The sequence below is a fragment of the Bemisia tabaci genome, chromosome 5 (assembly GCF_918797505.1).
Source record: "Bemisia tabaci chromosome 5, PGI_BMITA_v3".
NCBI classification, from domain to species: Eukaryota; Metazoa; Arthropoda; class Insecta; order Hemiptera; family Aleyrodidae; genus Bemisia; species Bemisia tabaci.
Window position 1 is genome coordinate 15,161,305 of NC_092797.1, and position 16,741 is coordinate 15,178,045.

Consider the following 16,741-nt stretch of genomic DNA (forward strand, 5'->3'; position numbering starts at 1 on the left):
GTACCAGGTAAGTAATTTTTTATTATTCAGATTCATTTACGTGTTCAGCACTCAAAGAAGGTTTGCAAGTCTCACCATAGTAACATTGGCTGCGAGTAAAAAAGAGTTAAGGAACTTGTAAATTTCTAAGAGCAAACTCTTAAAAAAGTTAGGTATAATATCGGGGTTAAAGACAATTTTTTTTTCTTTTTGAAAAGTAAAATGCCACCTCGCACTCTTATGAGTTTCCTCTCAGTTTATTTTAGTAAATTTTACTGAAAAATCTGTGCAAGATTTTAGTTTGCTATTATTTTGCAATTCCTTTGGGTAGTATCAATTTGTGTGACTTTTATCATTTTAACTAAATTTAGATGCTTATCTTTCTTTTCTAAAGTAAAGTTCAAGTGAATTTTACTTATCAAAGAACAAGAGGAATTTCTTAACTCTTTCATCTTAATATTTTTTTCACATTTTTCTGAAGTTCATATTTAACAGTCTAGTATGCTGCTGTAGGGTGAATAACTACGAGCTGGGAAGCAGCAAGTACATCATAAGGGAGGAGGGTGGGGGGGGGGGGGTTGAAATTTTTTCCCAGTGAAGTATGCCTACATACAAGTAACTCCAAATTTAAAGACAAAAATTAGTGAAATTTTTCTGAAGTGCAAAAACAATCTGATATGCCGAGCTGGGCAGTATATCATCAGGGAGCCGGGGGAGGGGGGGGGGGGGGGGTGAAATTTTTCTTAGTGAAGTATGCCTCTATAAAAGTAATTCAATATCGGCAGAAAATGGAATTCTGAAAAAATAATTTAAGTAATGTTCTTTTAAGATAGTTTCTATTCGAGGGCAGAGGGGGGGGGGGGGGGGGGTTGCGCGCTCCGCGGTGTAGAGTATGAATGATGAGTGTAAATAGTAAAAAAAAAAAAGGAGGAAAGTATGATGACACGTAAAATGATCTGTAATCATTGTACATGTGTAAATAATTGATGATGAGCTGAAAACGGGAGCAGCCGCGCGCGGTCGAGGCGGCAAAAAGAGCGATGGGAAGGAACGGATTCGAAAATCTGTGATAGTCCACCCACAATGCACTGCTGGCGAGACACCTCAGACTGTGGCAAGGATTATGGTAAAGTGCAGCTGAGAGAAGCGAGTGCAGTCACCGTGCGAAATGGCGTACGTGATCGATTTTATCAATGTTTTGTGTTATTGAAAACCGGTGGTGTTGTGTTGCGACGATGCTCAAAATGTGCCGCGATCGAAAATATTCGTGAAATTCAGTGCGTGCAATAATTCCGGCACAAAATAGGGAATCTCGCGGTAAACGAAAGGCAGCTTGGATCTCACTTCTGCTGCCTGACGACCATAATAAATTGGCCTAATGTTATGGGGTGTTTTGGAAGTGCGAGCTCAAAAGCGGACCATGAAGAAAGTAAAAAAGGGAAGGAGACTAATAAGAAGATCAATCAACAGCTACAGAAAGACAAGCAAATCTACAGAGCAACACACAGACTTTTACTTCTAGGTAATCATCTATGCTCCTCTCAATTCTTCATTACATTCCCCAAAACATTCTTACTGTCAGCCATATTGTCTTTTATCTTTATTATAACTAGCCAAAATTTCGTTGCCCGCGGTAAATATGTCGCGAAAAGTATGTTGTTTCCTTTTCTAGTTTGCATACCATCTTTTATGTGGCCCAGGAGACTTGTTTTCCTGGAGCACTCAGATGTTGAGCTACCGCCCAGTTGATACCGCCTTCTGTGGCCATGGTTTAGTCCCTCCGACTGTGTTTTATCCCCTGCTCACTAATGTTATTTGCCTCCACTTTTATGAATATGCAGTCCGATTTGGTTGGTTAATCGCGCCAGATCTGTATCTCAATTCAGCAGCATTAGGTTGTTGCAGAATATTAGCTTATCAAATCAAGCTAACCTCAAAATGTTGTTGATAAGAGATCTGACCTCAGGTATCCCTGCTGCAGCGTAACATCCTAGTTATAACTACCAACTGGCGCTTGTGGTTGAAAAGAGGACTGATTGAAGCAGTAAGAGTTGCAAATTTTCAGTCCAAGTGTGCAGTGTCATTTCTGAACCCACTTAAATTCACCCTATTGTATTGGGTCATTATGATAAACCTTGGCTCAATCAATCGCGAACTTCCAAATCTCCCTATCCAAGTTGATAAGTTCGGTTGTTTTGTTGTAGTAATAGACTTGTCAGGATTTTATCATTTTTACGTCTCTGCACCTTAGCAAAATTATTGATATATATTCAGCTACTATGACACGGGCGTATTGACATTTTCTGGAGTTCGTGCCCTGTCAAAAGTGGGTGTCAAAACTCCGTTTTGATATCACTGCCAAAACTATTGCTGCATCAATGATTTTTGCAATGTTCTGGCAGTTTCCGGGTGGGTTAATGTTTTGTCCTCAGTGCATACCTAGTTGCACACATTCGCTCTCCCCACCAGCCATCCTGTATTTTTTATTGTTGTGATTACTATCAGTTAGCTCCCTAATCTATTGGTTGCCACAAATGATGATTTTAATATCATCTTTGTCTAGTGAAATCCAATGAGTGCAGATTTTCAAGATTTCTAGAGAGAGAGACCATGTTCACTCAGTTTAACAGGAACGCATCAAGTTCAAACTGAGAAATAAAGGTTTGAAGTTTTATACCTCCATACATGTCAGAAGCAAAGTTTAATGAGTATCTTCTTGTTCAAAATAGTTTTTCTCTACTTGGAATTTTTACGGGAAGAATTTTTGGCAGAAATTTATGACTAGTAGAATTCAAAACTACTCACTTTCAACTCACTTTAAACCTCCCTTTCCTGGATTTTATCTCTTTGCAATCTAGGTTTGTTCCTTTTTAGGAATTTTAACTCAATTTTTTAGGAATTTGTGCACGCCTTTTTTTTTTTTGGAATAAATCCCAATCTACTAATTTATGTTCTATCCTTCGTACCCAAGTACTTTCGATTCATGCACTAAAGTTGATTTTCGCTTTTGTTTGCTCTATTAATGGAAAGCTCCTTGCTAAGTGACTTTGGTATTGCAGTCCCTCCACATCTGCTTCAAACTCAACAGCTTCTTGCTGCGGATGTACTTTTTTCAGGTCTATATATTATTATGGCTACCAAGAATAATCAAAAACGGTTGAAACGACTTGAGTAATATTTATATTTAGCTGTCAAAATTGCCTTAGAAATCTTCACTGTGAAAGAAAAGTTTGGTCACTTAAATGAAGAATAAATGAGGCATTTCGTGTTGGCAGCAGTTCGAAAAAGTTTTCAGCTACTGCTGACACTGACCAGATCATAGATTTCCATGGTTTTCGGTAGCGAAATTTTATAGAGACATCGGACACCACTGTAGTTAATAGCCACATCAGTCCACTTTTAAGGTACATAGCCAAGGCATTTATGCAATTTCACCCTCGATATGTACTTATTTTGTGGCTCCAGCGTTGTTGTTTTTGAGAGGCTTTTGTAAACTGCAACCGTAGGTAGTAGTTGTAGGTGGATTTTTGGCTGTGCTCTTCCCCTCTTTCCCTGTAAATTGATGTGCTGGCCGGTAGGCAGCTTTGCCTTGATTTTTCTCGGTTCAAAATCCATTACTTAACTTATCACACGATATTGAAATAGAGCATGAGAAAGGAAGCGCGCTGATGACGGCGAGAGATGCAACTATCCGTGCCCGATGGGTGTCCGTGTTGCATCTACAAAATTGACGGCGCGAGACGTGACGCGTAAGTGAGATCGCAGTGCTCCACTCTGCTACCCAGGGCCGGATTAAGGGGGTGGCCACATGGGCCGCGGCCCATGGCGGCAAATTTTGCAATATTTTTTAAATGTAGGTATAAAAACGATTCGGATTTAGAAAAAAAAAATTACAAACGGGAAAAGGCGACAAAATCACTAATTTTCAAAGAGTATAGTAATTTCTACTTTTGTCGTCTTTCAGTGATACAAGAGACAGCACCTTTAATTAGTCGAGTTTAGAGAGAAACCAAACACGCAATTTGGCCCGGAACGGTGCGACTTGGAGAGAAATAATGACGAGGACTTGAGATGAAAAGGAGAAGCCCTCAGCGCGGCGATCGGCATGTAACACATACTAGCGCCTACAGAACTGCACGAATACTTCACGCATTGCACCAAACACAGTGCGGTCATTGCGGACAGCGTGAAACGGATAGCGCCTGCAAGAATGCATGAATACCTCACTCATTGCGGCGAACACAACGCGATCAGCGAGAGACGCATAGTGCCTACAAGACTGCGTGAATACTTCACGCATTGCGTCAAACACAGCGCGGTCTGCGAGGCGCGACGGCGGAAGTTAAAATCATTAATCCACATTTATGTTTGTTCTTTCATAATTTTTGTTCATTTCTTATGAATGGAAGGCCTTGTCCACGTAAAGATAGGTTCACGAAACCTAACTTTCTAACTAACAGTTTTTAGGTCTAGAAAATTTCTTTTAAACGAAAAATTTACAAAGTTCTCAATTTTTTATTTGAACCAAAACCAGTTTTTTTAATTGTTCGTCTTTTTCTGCATCCACAACGCATTGTTCGTCTTTTTCCGCAATTACAGCTCCGCAGCGCTATTTTAGAGGCCCACTAGCGCCGACCGGTCGCTCAGTGGTCCTGGCCGAAGCTGCAATTTTAAAAACGTGAATTTTTTGGAAGTATCTGTAATTTCTGAACTCAGCGACTCTCAAGAGTCCCTAATAAAGCATTTTGCTCAGTTTGAACATTCAATCTGATCTAATAACAGTCAAATCCGACTTTTTGGCGCGCGAAAATCGGTCGGCGCGCGTTGAGCGGAAACTTCAATCGATCATAACTCCGGAACCGTTTGGTTCCCCAGCTTAATGGACCACTCGTTGGATGCGGAAAAAGACGAACAATTAAAAAAACTGGTTTTGGTTCAAATAAAAAATTGAGATCTTTGTAAATTTTTCGTTTAAAAGAATTTTTCTAGACATAAAAACTGGAAAAAAGCACATATGTTGACTTAAAAATGTGATATCGGGATTTCGACTTTTAGAATCTTAAAGTATGCAATTTTAGACGATTTTTCGTCCAAACCGGACCTCGATATCTTTCTTTGTTCAAGAGATATCGAGGTTCACAGGTTTTGACTTCCACCCCCCCTAGCTCCCCCCAAAATTTTTTGGGAGTCTGAAAATTTGGGAAAAGAAGCGCTCAAGTATGAGTAATCAATAGACAAAGTCTGAAGAACTTCCAGGGGGGGGGGGGGGCGAAAAAAGCCGTTTTTGCATCAAGCTCTTTAAGACAAAAATTACCATGTAAATTCCATACAGGGTGTACCAAAAGTCCGTCCCACCCCTGCTAACTTTTGAACGAATTGAGCTAGGGTAATGAAACTTTGGGAATGTTCCTATCTCAAAGGGGACCATCTTTTGGGGGGGTCAAAATTTTGGGGGTCAAAGTTGGGGGCGCGGGGGGCCCCCAACTTTTTTTTTTCAAATGGCAACCCCTATCTTGTGGTACCTCATTTGAAAGAGCATAAAAAACTAAGAATTTTGGCGCAAACCGCAGACCAATATCTTAATTTTTGACCGAGTTATGATAGGTCAAAGGTCAAATTTGACCTATTTTCAAAGAATCATAACTCCGGTTCAAATTAAAAAGTTTAAAAAAAAACGAAATTTAAGGTGCTTAAATTTGACCGTTTAAATTTCGTTTTTTTTTTAACTTTTCCCGAAATTTGGGGACTTGCCAACGTAATGTTGAACTGATTTTGGCCTTACTGAGATAATGTGGAGGCAAATCTAGGGTAAATTGGCTTATTTCGCGGTAAAATTGAATGACCTTTGAATTGACGTATTTGGGGGTCCGAGCCCCCCCTTTAAATTAAATCGAAGTGATTTCTGCAATTTTTACTTAAAAGCTGACACAATTTGGTAAATTTTCCCGTGTTATTTTTTTCTTTACGATAATTTGAACCGGAGTTATGATTCTTTGAAAATAGGTCAAATTTGACCTTTGACCTATCATAACTCGGTCAAAAATTAAGATATTGATCTGCGGTTTGCGCCAAAATTCTTAGTTTTTTATGCTCTTTCAAATGAGGTACCACGAGATAGGGGTTGCCATTTGAAAAAAAAAAGTTGGGGGCCCCCCGCGCCCCCCCCTGAGGGGGGACCAAAATTTTGACCCCCCCAAAAGATGGTCCTCTTTGAGATAGGAACATTCCCAAAGTTTCATTACCCTAGCTCAATTCGTTCAAAAGTTAGCAGGGGTGGGACGGACTTTTGGTACACCCTGTATTTTTGCATGATTACAGTAATTTTATAAATTCCATATTTTTGCATGATTACAGTAATTTTATTGCAAAGGGTGAAGTCGCACAATGTTAGCAACGAGGCAATGCTTCTGGTTCCTTTTTGCAAAATGCAATCCTATTCATCAAAATTTGCAGTTTCAGTTAAAAATGTCTTATCCGACCTCTCTATTCGACTCGATCCACTGAGAGGCGCTGCAAATTCTCCGGCTGCCACGTGATGAGACGACGGAGAGCCGCGCAAGGGTGGGCGGCAGCGAGTATCGAAGTTGAAATAATTACTAATGAGACAGTTTGTATGCCGGGGAAGGAGTGGAAGCGCCGATGGACCGACCGTGCTCGGTAGCAAGTGCCATCACTGAACCTAGGTTCTGCCCCGTCACATTCTGGCCGGACTGATTGTCCACTCCGTCGGATATCGCTCTGTTCAGGCGTCAAGGAAGAACGCTGCGTAGGCATTCCAATGAAGTATCTCTTTTTTTTTCCTTTTTCTTTTTGAAAGAGAAATAGGTACAGAAGAATAGGAGAAGAATAGGAATAGGTAGGTATTCTAGGGGTCTAGCAAGTGCCAAATGGAGATGTTGCATGTGTGAGGGATTTGTGATTTGACCATTGTTTCTTTTGTAAAAGTTTGCGAGATACACGATGGCCCCACTGGTTTTCTCTGAAATCATCTCCCAAGCTCAAAAAAAGCTCTCAAAGTGAGGCCAAAATGGAGGGTATATCCCACCCTACCCTGAGAGCCCACCTCTACATCAAAACAAACTCTCCATGCAAAGATAGGGAGCAAATACAGTAGCTTGGTTGCCACTTTTTTTGGGGATTCCAAAACTGAAAACACGGCATCACTGCTAATGTATTTGCTCCCTATCTTTGCATGGAGAGTTTGTTTTGATGTAGAGGTGGACTCTCAGGGTAGGGTGGGATATCCCCTCCATTTTAGCCTCACTTTGAGAGCTTTTTTTGAGCTTGGGAGATAATTTCAGAGAAAACCAGTGGCACCATCGTTTTTCTCGCGAACTTTTACAAAAGAATCAACGGTCAAATCGCAAATCCCTCACACATCTCCATTCAAGCGCCCCCCCCCCCCCCCCCCGCAATTCATCTCCCACCAAAATGTTGATAACTCAGGGTGTCTACAGATCTGGAAATAGTACTGATCGTTTAAGGGCGGTCCGGAAGTACTGTAAAAGTTCGGGAATTTCACAAGAAGGTCCGGAATTTATTTAATTATTTTGTACTTTTTGTCGCAATTTGAGCGAGAAATTCAAATTTTTGAAATTTTTCGAATTTTGTCAAAGGAGCTACTTACTTACTAAAAAGAGAACTGAATTTTTCTGTTGTGGAGGTACTGAATTTCTTGGTAATGTACTGAGAAAGTACTGATTTTTGGCCAGGCTCTTTCAGTAGACACCCTGTAACTAGTCCCCCGTAAGTAGATAACAAGAATCTTTCTCCTGAAAGGAAGAAAAAAACTTTTACCCGTAAAAAATGAATTTTTTGCCGGCGTCAAACGGGTATCGACGGTGGAACTACCTGAGCACGTATCTCGGTTTGCGACTAAGCAGACTGCCTGTTGTACTCTGTTTTTAATCGGAAAACTACTCTACGTCAAATTGTGAAAACGTCTGCGGTTCGTCTTCTCTTCACAAAGAAAATTCCGTGAAAACTTCAAGGAATGATACTGATTTGTTCTCTTTCAAAAAAATGAAATGGGAGCGAAGATTTTTAATGAGATACGCTTAGGGTGTTTCCTGCATGGAAGAAGTACGGGTACACCGAAAAAGCACGGATTTCAGAAGGCCGGTACGGAAGTACGGAAAAGGTACGGATTTTCGGTAAAAAGATACGGAAATTCGAGTTTTTTGCAACCAACTTCAGAAAGAAGCCTTGGCCGTATGCGATTTCCTAACATAATCCATAATCAACATCCCGGCTCGGTTCCTCGTGTTTTTCGGTTTATTCCTTAGTCATTCCATCATTCCACATTTCCAATCCGAATATGGTTAAAAATGCGTGTGAAGGAAGGAAAAAGTGAGGAAATGGTTGGGAAGAAGCAAAGATTTTTGAGAATCGCCAAAAAAGGAATTTTCGGGGAAGTAAGGAAAAAGCAAGGAAAAGGTACTAAGGAAGCAAGGAATTTTAATGACAGGGCACCAGTGGACACTAGGGTGTCCCCTATTTTTGAAATCGGCGGCCGCGCGATGCAAAGCTTGTCTCGGTCAGCGGCGCGCGGCTCGACTTCCCGCCCATTTAAGTCGGTTTACCGGCTGAACGATCAAAGATACGACCAAACGGACCAAATTTTTGCCTTACAGGCGTTAATTCGTCAATTTCACCTAGGACTGACTATCCACTCTACCAGAAATGAACATTTTCGACTGACGCCCTTTAGGGCGCTTGAGAGAGTCCTAAAAATGTTTTTAAAATTTTTTCCAAAAAACATTCCTTATTTGTACACCGCATAGCACGTTTTGAGACCTGGGGAGCTTAACTTTTCTCAAATTTCAAAAATAAGGGACACCCTAGTGGACACCCTACCCGTAGTCCGGTAGTTTCACCGTCGACAAGAGACAGCACCCTCAATAAGTCGAGTTACGAGAGAAACTAAACCAGCAATTTGGCCTAGAACGGCGCGACTTAGAGAGAAATGATAACGAGGACTTGAGATGAAAAGGAGAAGCCCTCGGCGCGGCGATCGGCATGTAACACATATTAGCGCCTACAAGACTGCACGAATACTTCACGCATTGCATCAATCACAGTGCGGTCATTGCGGCAAGCGTGAAACGGATAGCGCCTGCAAGACTGCGTGAATACTTCACGCATTGCGTCCAACACGGTGCGGTCTGCGCGGCGCGGCGGCGGAAGTTAAAATCATTGAACCACATTTGGATTGCATTTTGTATGATGCTAAGATTGTGCAACTTCATCCTTTGCAACAAAATTGCAGAAATTGTGAAAAACTATGAAATTTAGATGGTAATTTTTGTCTTAAATTTACAGTTTTTAGCGAGTAAAATAAAAACTATTAAGGGATAATCGGGTTTTTCCTCCAAGACAAAAGAAGTTGAACAATCTTAGCAACATTGCAATGCTAGTGGTTCCTTTTTGCAAAATACAATTCATTTATGTTTGTTCTTTCATAATTGTTTCGTTCATTTCTTATGAATGGATGGCCTTGTCCACACAGAGATAGGTTTACGGAACTTAACTTTCGCGCCAAGTTACGTGAATTTTTGCCAGTAGTGTTGACAGGGCTTTCCCAATAAATGTGTTCAACACGAGTAAATGCGTCTTATGCATCCCTCCCCCGCTGGCCCGTTCATTTGATGGTTTTTATCGAGTTTCAAAACGAATGAGAAGGGGGTGGCAAAATACTAGCGGCCCATGGGCGGCAAGTAGGTGAATCCGGCCCTGCTCGAAATACGTTTAAACCGGGTTAAAATTTCAAAAAGTATCCGGAGGAGGACCCCCGGACCCCTCTTTGGAATGAGGGGTATTCCATACTCCCCAGACCCCCCGGTGGTAGGGGGGCCAAGCCCTCCCTAGCAAAATCACCTAGGTACGCTTATGTTGCTAGATCCATCTCCGCCTGAGTGAAGTATTTCCTGAGAAAATATTCAGCAATTACATTGGTAGTTCGCTGTTCTTCGATGAAATAAAGTGGGTGCAGATATTTTGATACACTGTAAACGAGATTCACGCGTTTTTGCAGCTTCATCGTCGATATATTGATGGTGAAACTACTAATTAAACCATGTTATTCGGGTTGCGACGTTACAAATCTCCTGTCTTGTTTTAATTTTTTGAGGAAAGCTTGTTCAGGGTTTCCAGCAATCCAGAAAAACTGGGCTTTTGGCCCAAATTTCGAGGGGTTGTAACTCTGGAGGGAGGAATGTTTTGGGATAACGATGCAACAAGAGCAAAAAGGTCTTATTTCGATCCCCGAAAGCGAAACTGTAACAATTCGCGTTTAACTTCGGGATACCCTGTATATGTTGTGCCGACTCGGTAGTCGGGTGGAAGATTTTGTGACACATTTTCTTCAAACTTCTTATCCAATTGGCTGGAAAGTTGTGTATGACGTCACATTCAACTTTCCATTTAACTTCTTGTCTGATTTTTGTTTTCTTGTGCCAGTATCGCACGGTCAAACTTTTCAATCAATTAAGTTCGCGGAAAAGTTGGACCGTGAGAGCTGGACTTTTGACGTTTTTTCGAAAATTCTCAGAACCTCAATCATTTCGCACTACTTACTGACCTTAAGTTATGGTGCGTGGAATAGAAATTGTTCGTAATGAGCATCCTGATGGAAGGTAGTTTTAATTCTTCCTTAATTTCTCATCGTTTCACTAGGATGGTACTTCGTACTATCGTAATTTCAAAATATTTCGTGGTTAAATTTTACATCCTAATTTTGAATGTTGTTAAAAGTTTTGTATCTGCCTGAAAATGGAATGATTATTTTTTCAGAGATTTTCTAGGAAATGTTTTACAATTGCAAAATGATCGCTGCACAAAAAAAAATAAAAAAAAAAAAAAATGAAGTGATGGCTTTTGACGTATCAGAACAATTCCCTGGAGCCCTCTTAAGTTTTTTTCTCATGATAACGTGTTTTTGAAAACTCTCAAGATGTAACTTCCCACTATTTTCTAAAACTCAAATAAGGGCCTGACTGAAAGTTTTATTCTACATCATTCGGCGAAAACAACACCCAAAAATTTCAAAAGTAGATGCTTTACGATCATTTTAAACTTACAGAACGATAATTCGCGCATTTAAGGAAGACCCTAATTAAGTTTACCGGTGGAGTTGAGAGTCCTTGTTACGATTCGCTCTGAACCTTATTAAATCATTAACGATGCAAATCATGAGTTAAAATTTTGATAGATCTTTAGAGTATTGGACCAGCTTTGAAACTCGAGTATTGATATTTTTATCCTCAGATCGGTTTTTTCGCTATACTGAGAAGAATTTCTACTTTATGGGCCCTTTTGCTCGATTCATCGCAACTTTTCTCAGATTTCTCAATACTAAAGTAATGTGTCTAAAAATTTGTTTACCTTTTCTGTCTCCAGGTGCTGGTGAATCCGGCAAAAGCACAATTGTCAAGCAAATGAGGATATTGCACGTTAATGGATTTAGTGAAGAGTAAGTAATTTTCACGAATGCTTCTTTTTTCGTTTCTGATCGATGATTGTACAAGATCATGCCATCATTTCTGAATGCAAAAGAGACACAGATGCCGAAATGTTGTATGGCGGTTGGCTTCAATGGAGATGTTGCATGTGTGAGGAATTTGCGATTTGACTGTTGATTCTTATGTAAAAGTTTAGTTCAAGAAAAGTTACTACTGATTCTCTGCCTCCAGAAAGCATCTCTGCATTATTGCCCAATTTTCAATGCGCCTCGATCCTGTTAAAAAAAGGCAGAAAAAAATAGAGTCGTAACGAACATTGTATGGAGAAATGGATTCATTCCAACTCGCAAATGGTGAGGAGGGACGCTTTACTTGTACAAATATTCGGCGGTGACATCTTATTTCAAATGTCAAATGAAAAGTTTGAACATTTTGAGAGGTAAAACGGAAAGCACTATGGCTACCGTGCAACCTTTCCCCATTTTTAACCTTAATTCATAATCGCTTCCCCCCAGCGGGCTCATTATTGAATTCGATAGACAAAGCTGTAGCCAAAGAAGACGTAAGGAGTACTGAGCTATCCTGTTGGTTGAAATGGGTGGCTCCCATAGACTTCGGGAGAAAATGATGGACCAACGATAATAGGGTCTCTTGTGGGCTGCCGTTAATTAGTTTTTTACCTACCGCCTTTGTCCATTGCCACCATCCGTCTCCATTGATAGGGTCCCTCCATATCTCTTTTTTCTTGCTTTGTCTATAGCTTTCAATCAATCAATTTCAATAGCTTTCTATCAATTTCAATAATCTGCCTGCTGAAGGTAAGAAAAAAAACCTTTTACCCAAAAAATCGGACTTGTTACCGCTAAAACGCCGTAGTTTGTGCGGGGGTCCCGCATTTGACCCTTTCTCGCGAGGTTTCCCCTTTTCACGCAACCGCGAAGAAGCTCCCGCACCCCTGTCTTAGAATCATGATCTTAGCAGAAAATGGCAGAATGGAGATGTTGCATGTGTGAGGAATTTGCGATTTTACTATTGATTCTTGTGTAAAAGTTGGCGAGAAACACGATGGTGTCACTGGTTTTCTCTGAAATCAACTCCCAAGCTCAAAAAAGCTCTCAAGTTGAGGCCCAAAATGGAGGGGATATCCCACGCTATCCTGAGAGTCCACCTCTACATCAAGACAAACTCTTCTTGCAAAGATAGGGAGCTAATACAATAGCAGTGATGCCGTGTTTTCAGTTGTGGAGTCCCCAAATAAAGTGGCAGTCCTGTCAATGTATTCGCTCCCTATCTTTGCATGCAGAGTTTTTGTCTTGATGTAGAGGTGGACTCTCAGGATATCGTGGGATATCCTCTCCATTTCTGCCTCAACTTGAGAGCTTTTTTTGAGCTTGGGAGTTGATTTCAGAGAACACCAGTGGCACCATCGTGTTTCTCGCGAACTTTAAGATGAGAATCAACAGTCAAATCGCAAATTCCTCACACATGCAACATCTCCATTGAAATAGAGGCGAGTTAATTTTCTGTCATATCCCGCGAAACGTGGTCGAAGAGGGGTTCGACTCACGAAGTCACTTGATGCCGAAAATGAGGATGTCGGCGCAGAGCGTGATTATGAAGCATCGCTACTTCCTTTGACGACGGCGAAGATGTCGGCGAACGTAAAAAATCCGAGTCTCCGTATACATCCTCCAAAATCGATTAAGTGCACGCCTAACGGCTGTATCCGGACAACCCAGGCCGATTATGCCTCTTGCTCATAGTAAGTTGGAACATCCAGTTCTGTCACCTCAACTGCCGCGCTGAGGAGGAACGCCGTATGAGCTCTTAGACGTTGCCAAATTTCCTTAGATACAAATGATTTTCCAGGGTAATCTGTCATTCATTTTCCTCGAATTTTTCAGAGAATTTTATTTTCGGCAGGGTCGCCACTGTCAGGGAAAACCGGGAATTTCTCAGGGAAAAATTGTTGGGACACCTCTATTTGCTGTGTAGAATGGGTTCGACGTTTCAAACAACACATTTTGCCTGAAAACTATTTCTAATACTGTCTTGTAGCAGTGTGGCATATCTTCAATTGTCAGGGAATTTCACCAGAATGTGTCAGAAAAATCAGGGAAATGTCAGGGAATTTCGTTTTCTAAATTCTGTGGCAACTCTGTCCCGATCAATTCTAAATTCTGTGAAAGTTTTAAAGTAAAATATTCGTAACGCTCCCAAAAAATAAACATTTCTGGGAGGGGATTTGACAGCTCTAGAATGTTCGCACGGCGTTTTCCCCTAGCACGGCGGTAAACAAGGCCTTTCTAGTATTCTTCATTCGCAAGTCGAAAACATGAACTGCCTCGAACGCTCGTTTAAAATATACAGCACGGTCTCTAACCAGGACCGAGCTATCGCGGATAACGGCAAATCGCGGATACTGAAAAATCGCGGATGTTGAAAAATCGCGGATAATGGAAAAGCGTGGATAATAGAAAACTGTAGGTAATGAAAAATCGCGGATGATGAAAAATTGTGGATAATGGAAATCGCGATTAATTGAAAATCGCGGTTAATTTGACACTAAGCCTTTTGGCCGGAAAAAGTAATCGGAGGGGCTGTATTTCGAAGTCTCAGTAAGTAAAACACTTGTCAAATATTAGATGGAAATATTATTATTATTAGTTAAAAATGAATACATTTTACCTTAGAGAAGTTATTTTGGCAAACATCAACGCTGGGGATAAAAATGTTTTTTACCTATAGAAGTTAGCGCCGTAGAGCTGTAACGTTATTGGGCCAAAATCGCTGAAAAAACCCGCGGATAATTTTAAGTCCCTACGGCAACATCTGCGGCGAATCTAGACTGACAATGAAAGCTACATACGATTTCTTATTGTTAGATTAGACCCTGTAGACAGAATAAGCACTTGGATTTGAAAGGCGTGTACCTAGAAGATCGATTTGTTCGGTCGAAGTTAACCTTTTTCGCCCGTTAAAGCAATTTTAAGGGGATGTAAGTTCAAAAATAACCTCAAAGTTGGGTGGGAGAGGGGGAAAAGGTCGAACGTTTCTTAGGTGTGGCGGGCGTCACCAATAAACAAAATGACTTGAAGTTTTGTTATAAGAATATTTTCACTCGTTTCATCAATTTCTCTTCACAACAAAGCGCAAAGTAAAGAGAAGAGGGTCTAAAACCATCACCCCTTCTTTGGAACTCAACACCGTCTCGACTTTTGTCTCCACGCACCAAAGATCGCAATCTACAGTCCGAAAAAACATTGCGGTCGTAAAATATCGATCTAGTCTGTCTAGCTGTCTTCGCTACTAATTTTATTTGTTTCATTTCCTGTTTCAGAGAGAAAAAACAAAAAATAGAGGATATTAAAAAAAATATTAGAGATGCAATTTTGGTAAGTCTCCTTTAGTTACTGTACACTTATCATTACTTTACTTATTTTTGAAGCTTGAGTGTGGCCTTAAAATAAGTTTAAATGTACTGTTTCTCATTTCGTCCGATTTCAATTTCGTTGACATTGATGGTGATCATTCACGAGAAAAAACTGCCTCGGCAAATTTTTCAGGAGCGCGACTGTCCGTACATCGGATTGGAAAATCAGAATTGGAGTTTCCGACGGACTCTCAAAGAATAAGTCATCAGTACCTAGTTCTTTAAGTAGACTTTTTCTAATTTTATTTTTTTTTGCATTTTTTAGGCCAATTTGTTTGTAAAACACTCCTCCAAACATCAAACATTGGTGTTGTCGGCTCAGTTTTTAGTCGCTGAGGCTCTATTTTACGCGGAGGTTACATTTCCTAATGTCAAAAGATAATATTTGGTACAAATAGTGGCTATGAGTGAGCCCGAATGGCCTTAAATTGCTCCCAAGACGTTCCAGTTTTCACAAATTTCCGGGGCTCCCTCGGCAGCTGGGAAAGTCCCCCCAGACCCCCTTAGCCCAAGTTCTATATCCTTCTGCGCCCCCCCCCCCCGCCCCCACAAAAAATTCCTAGTTCCACCCATGGACTTGACTAGGGCCAGATTCCTCGGTCATCGAAAACAAAGTTACCTACATTTCTTTGAAAAAAAGGAGAACAAAATCTGTTGAATTACAAATTTCGGTTACAGATGTTTTTCTCCAATGGAAAAATAATTGAGCCACAAAATGTTTTTCAAATAAAATATTTGTTTTGTTTCACATACTGGAACGACGTGCTCAGCTATTTTTTTAGTGAGCGCGAAAGGTGAAGATCCACCTGGAAGGGGAAAGGTCCCATTCGAGCGAGCGGCGGGCAAAAAGCAGACGAAGCTATCTGCTCGGGCGGCGCTGGCGCGGTGTTGGTATTCGTGAGCCTGACGGATTTTAAGATCCTGATTCATTATTGTCCTCAAGAGAGTTGTGATCACGAGATTTCGCAATATTCCGGCCGGGCGAGAGAAGCCACGGCTCCCAATTTGTAAATGGCATGCGCTTATTGCGTTGCTCTTTCAAAGCACCTGTAATCCTGTTAATCGTTTATAATTCAGCTCTAGAGTAGGCACCCGGCACCCGCTTTTGCTTTTTCGAGCCTCCGCCGTCACTGTCGCCCAATTGTATCGGCCTTTCTCCGCCGCGTGGCTCCGCTAAGAACAGTAGCGTGGCATGAATTGCGATATATCGATTGCTCTGTCATTTAAACATATGGGGAAGGATCGATAAACAGGGTGTTTGCAGCGAACACCTTAACAATCGATTCTTTACGATAGGGTTAAATGGCACAACAATCGATACATCGCAATTCACGCCACGCCACTGGCTAAGAAATAACACCTTACTAGCTCTTCCAGATCGCCTCTCTTGGCTAGCAAAGCCTCAGCACATTATTTGCAGTCATATAGAAAAAAAGGGGGTGTGTGCATCTTGAGGTTTGTTTACCCTGTGGCGTAGGTCGGTACAACCTGGCCAGCGAAATCCGGAATTCGAAGTATGAAAAACGGACCATAATGTCCCATTTTTTTGCTTAAATCAACTCATGATATAATTTCAAGCACTTTTTATAGAATGACTTTTTTCCTTAAATTACACCATTTCCAAGAAAATCGATGATAAAAGTCGCTGTACCGACCTACGTCATCAAAAAAAATCCAAGATGCCCGAAATGCAAACACCTCCTTTTTTCTCTCTATGATTTGCAGTTCATCGATGGAAAAATCGACATGATTCGAACGACACCGATTCAAACGACAAATTATTCAAAAAACCGGTGTCGTTTCGATCGACATAAATCGATCGAAAAGTTAAAACGTGTACTGATCGATTCACGGGTTAGTCGATGGATTC

At 41.0% G+C, this 16,741-nt stretch overlaps 1 protein-coding gene across 1 annotated transcript in view; it reads left to right on the plus strand.

Annotated features, from left to right (window-relative positions):
• Window positions 1-1,080: 1,080 nt before the first annotated feature.
• Window positions 1,081-16,741, plus strand: part of Galphas (G protein alpha s subunit) — a 39,841-nt gene continuing 24,180 nt past the window's right edge. The window contains exons 1-3 of the mRNA XM_019058754.2: window positions 1,081-1,501; window positions 11,377-11,449; window positions 14,779-14,833. Of these exons, the coding sequence (XP_018914299.1) occupies window positions 1,363-1,501; window positions 11,377-11,449; window positions 14,779-14,833 (267 nt within the window). The 5' untranslated portion in view covers window positions 1,081-1,362. The remainder of the gene's footprint in view (window positions 1,502-11,376; window positions 11,450-14,778; window positions 14,834-16,741) is intronic.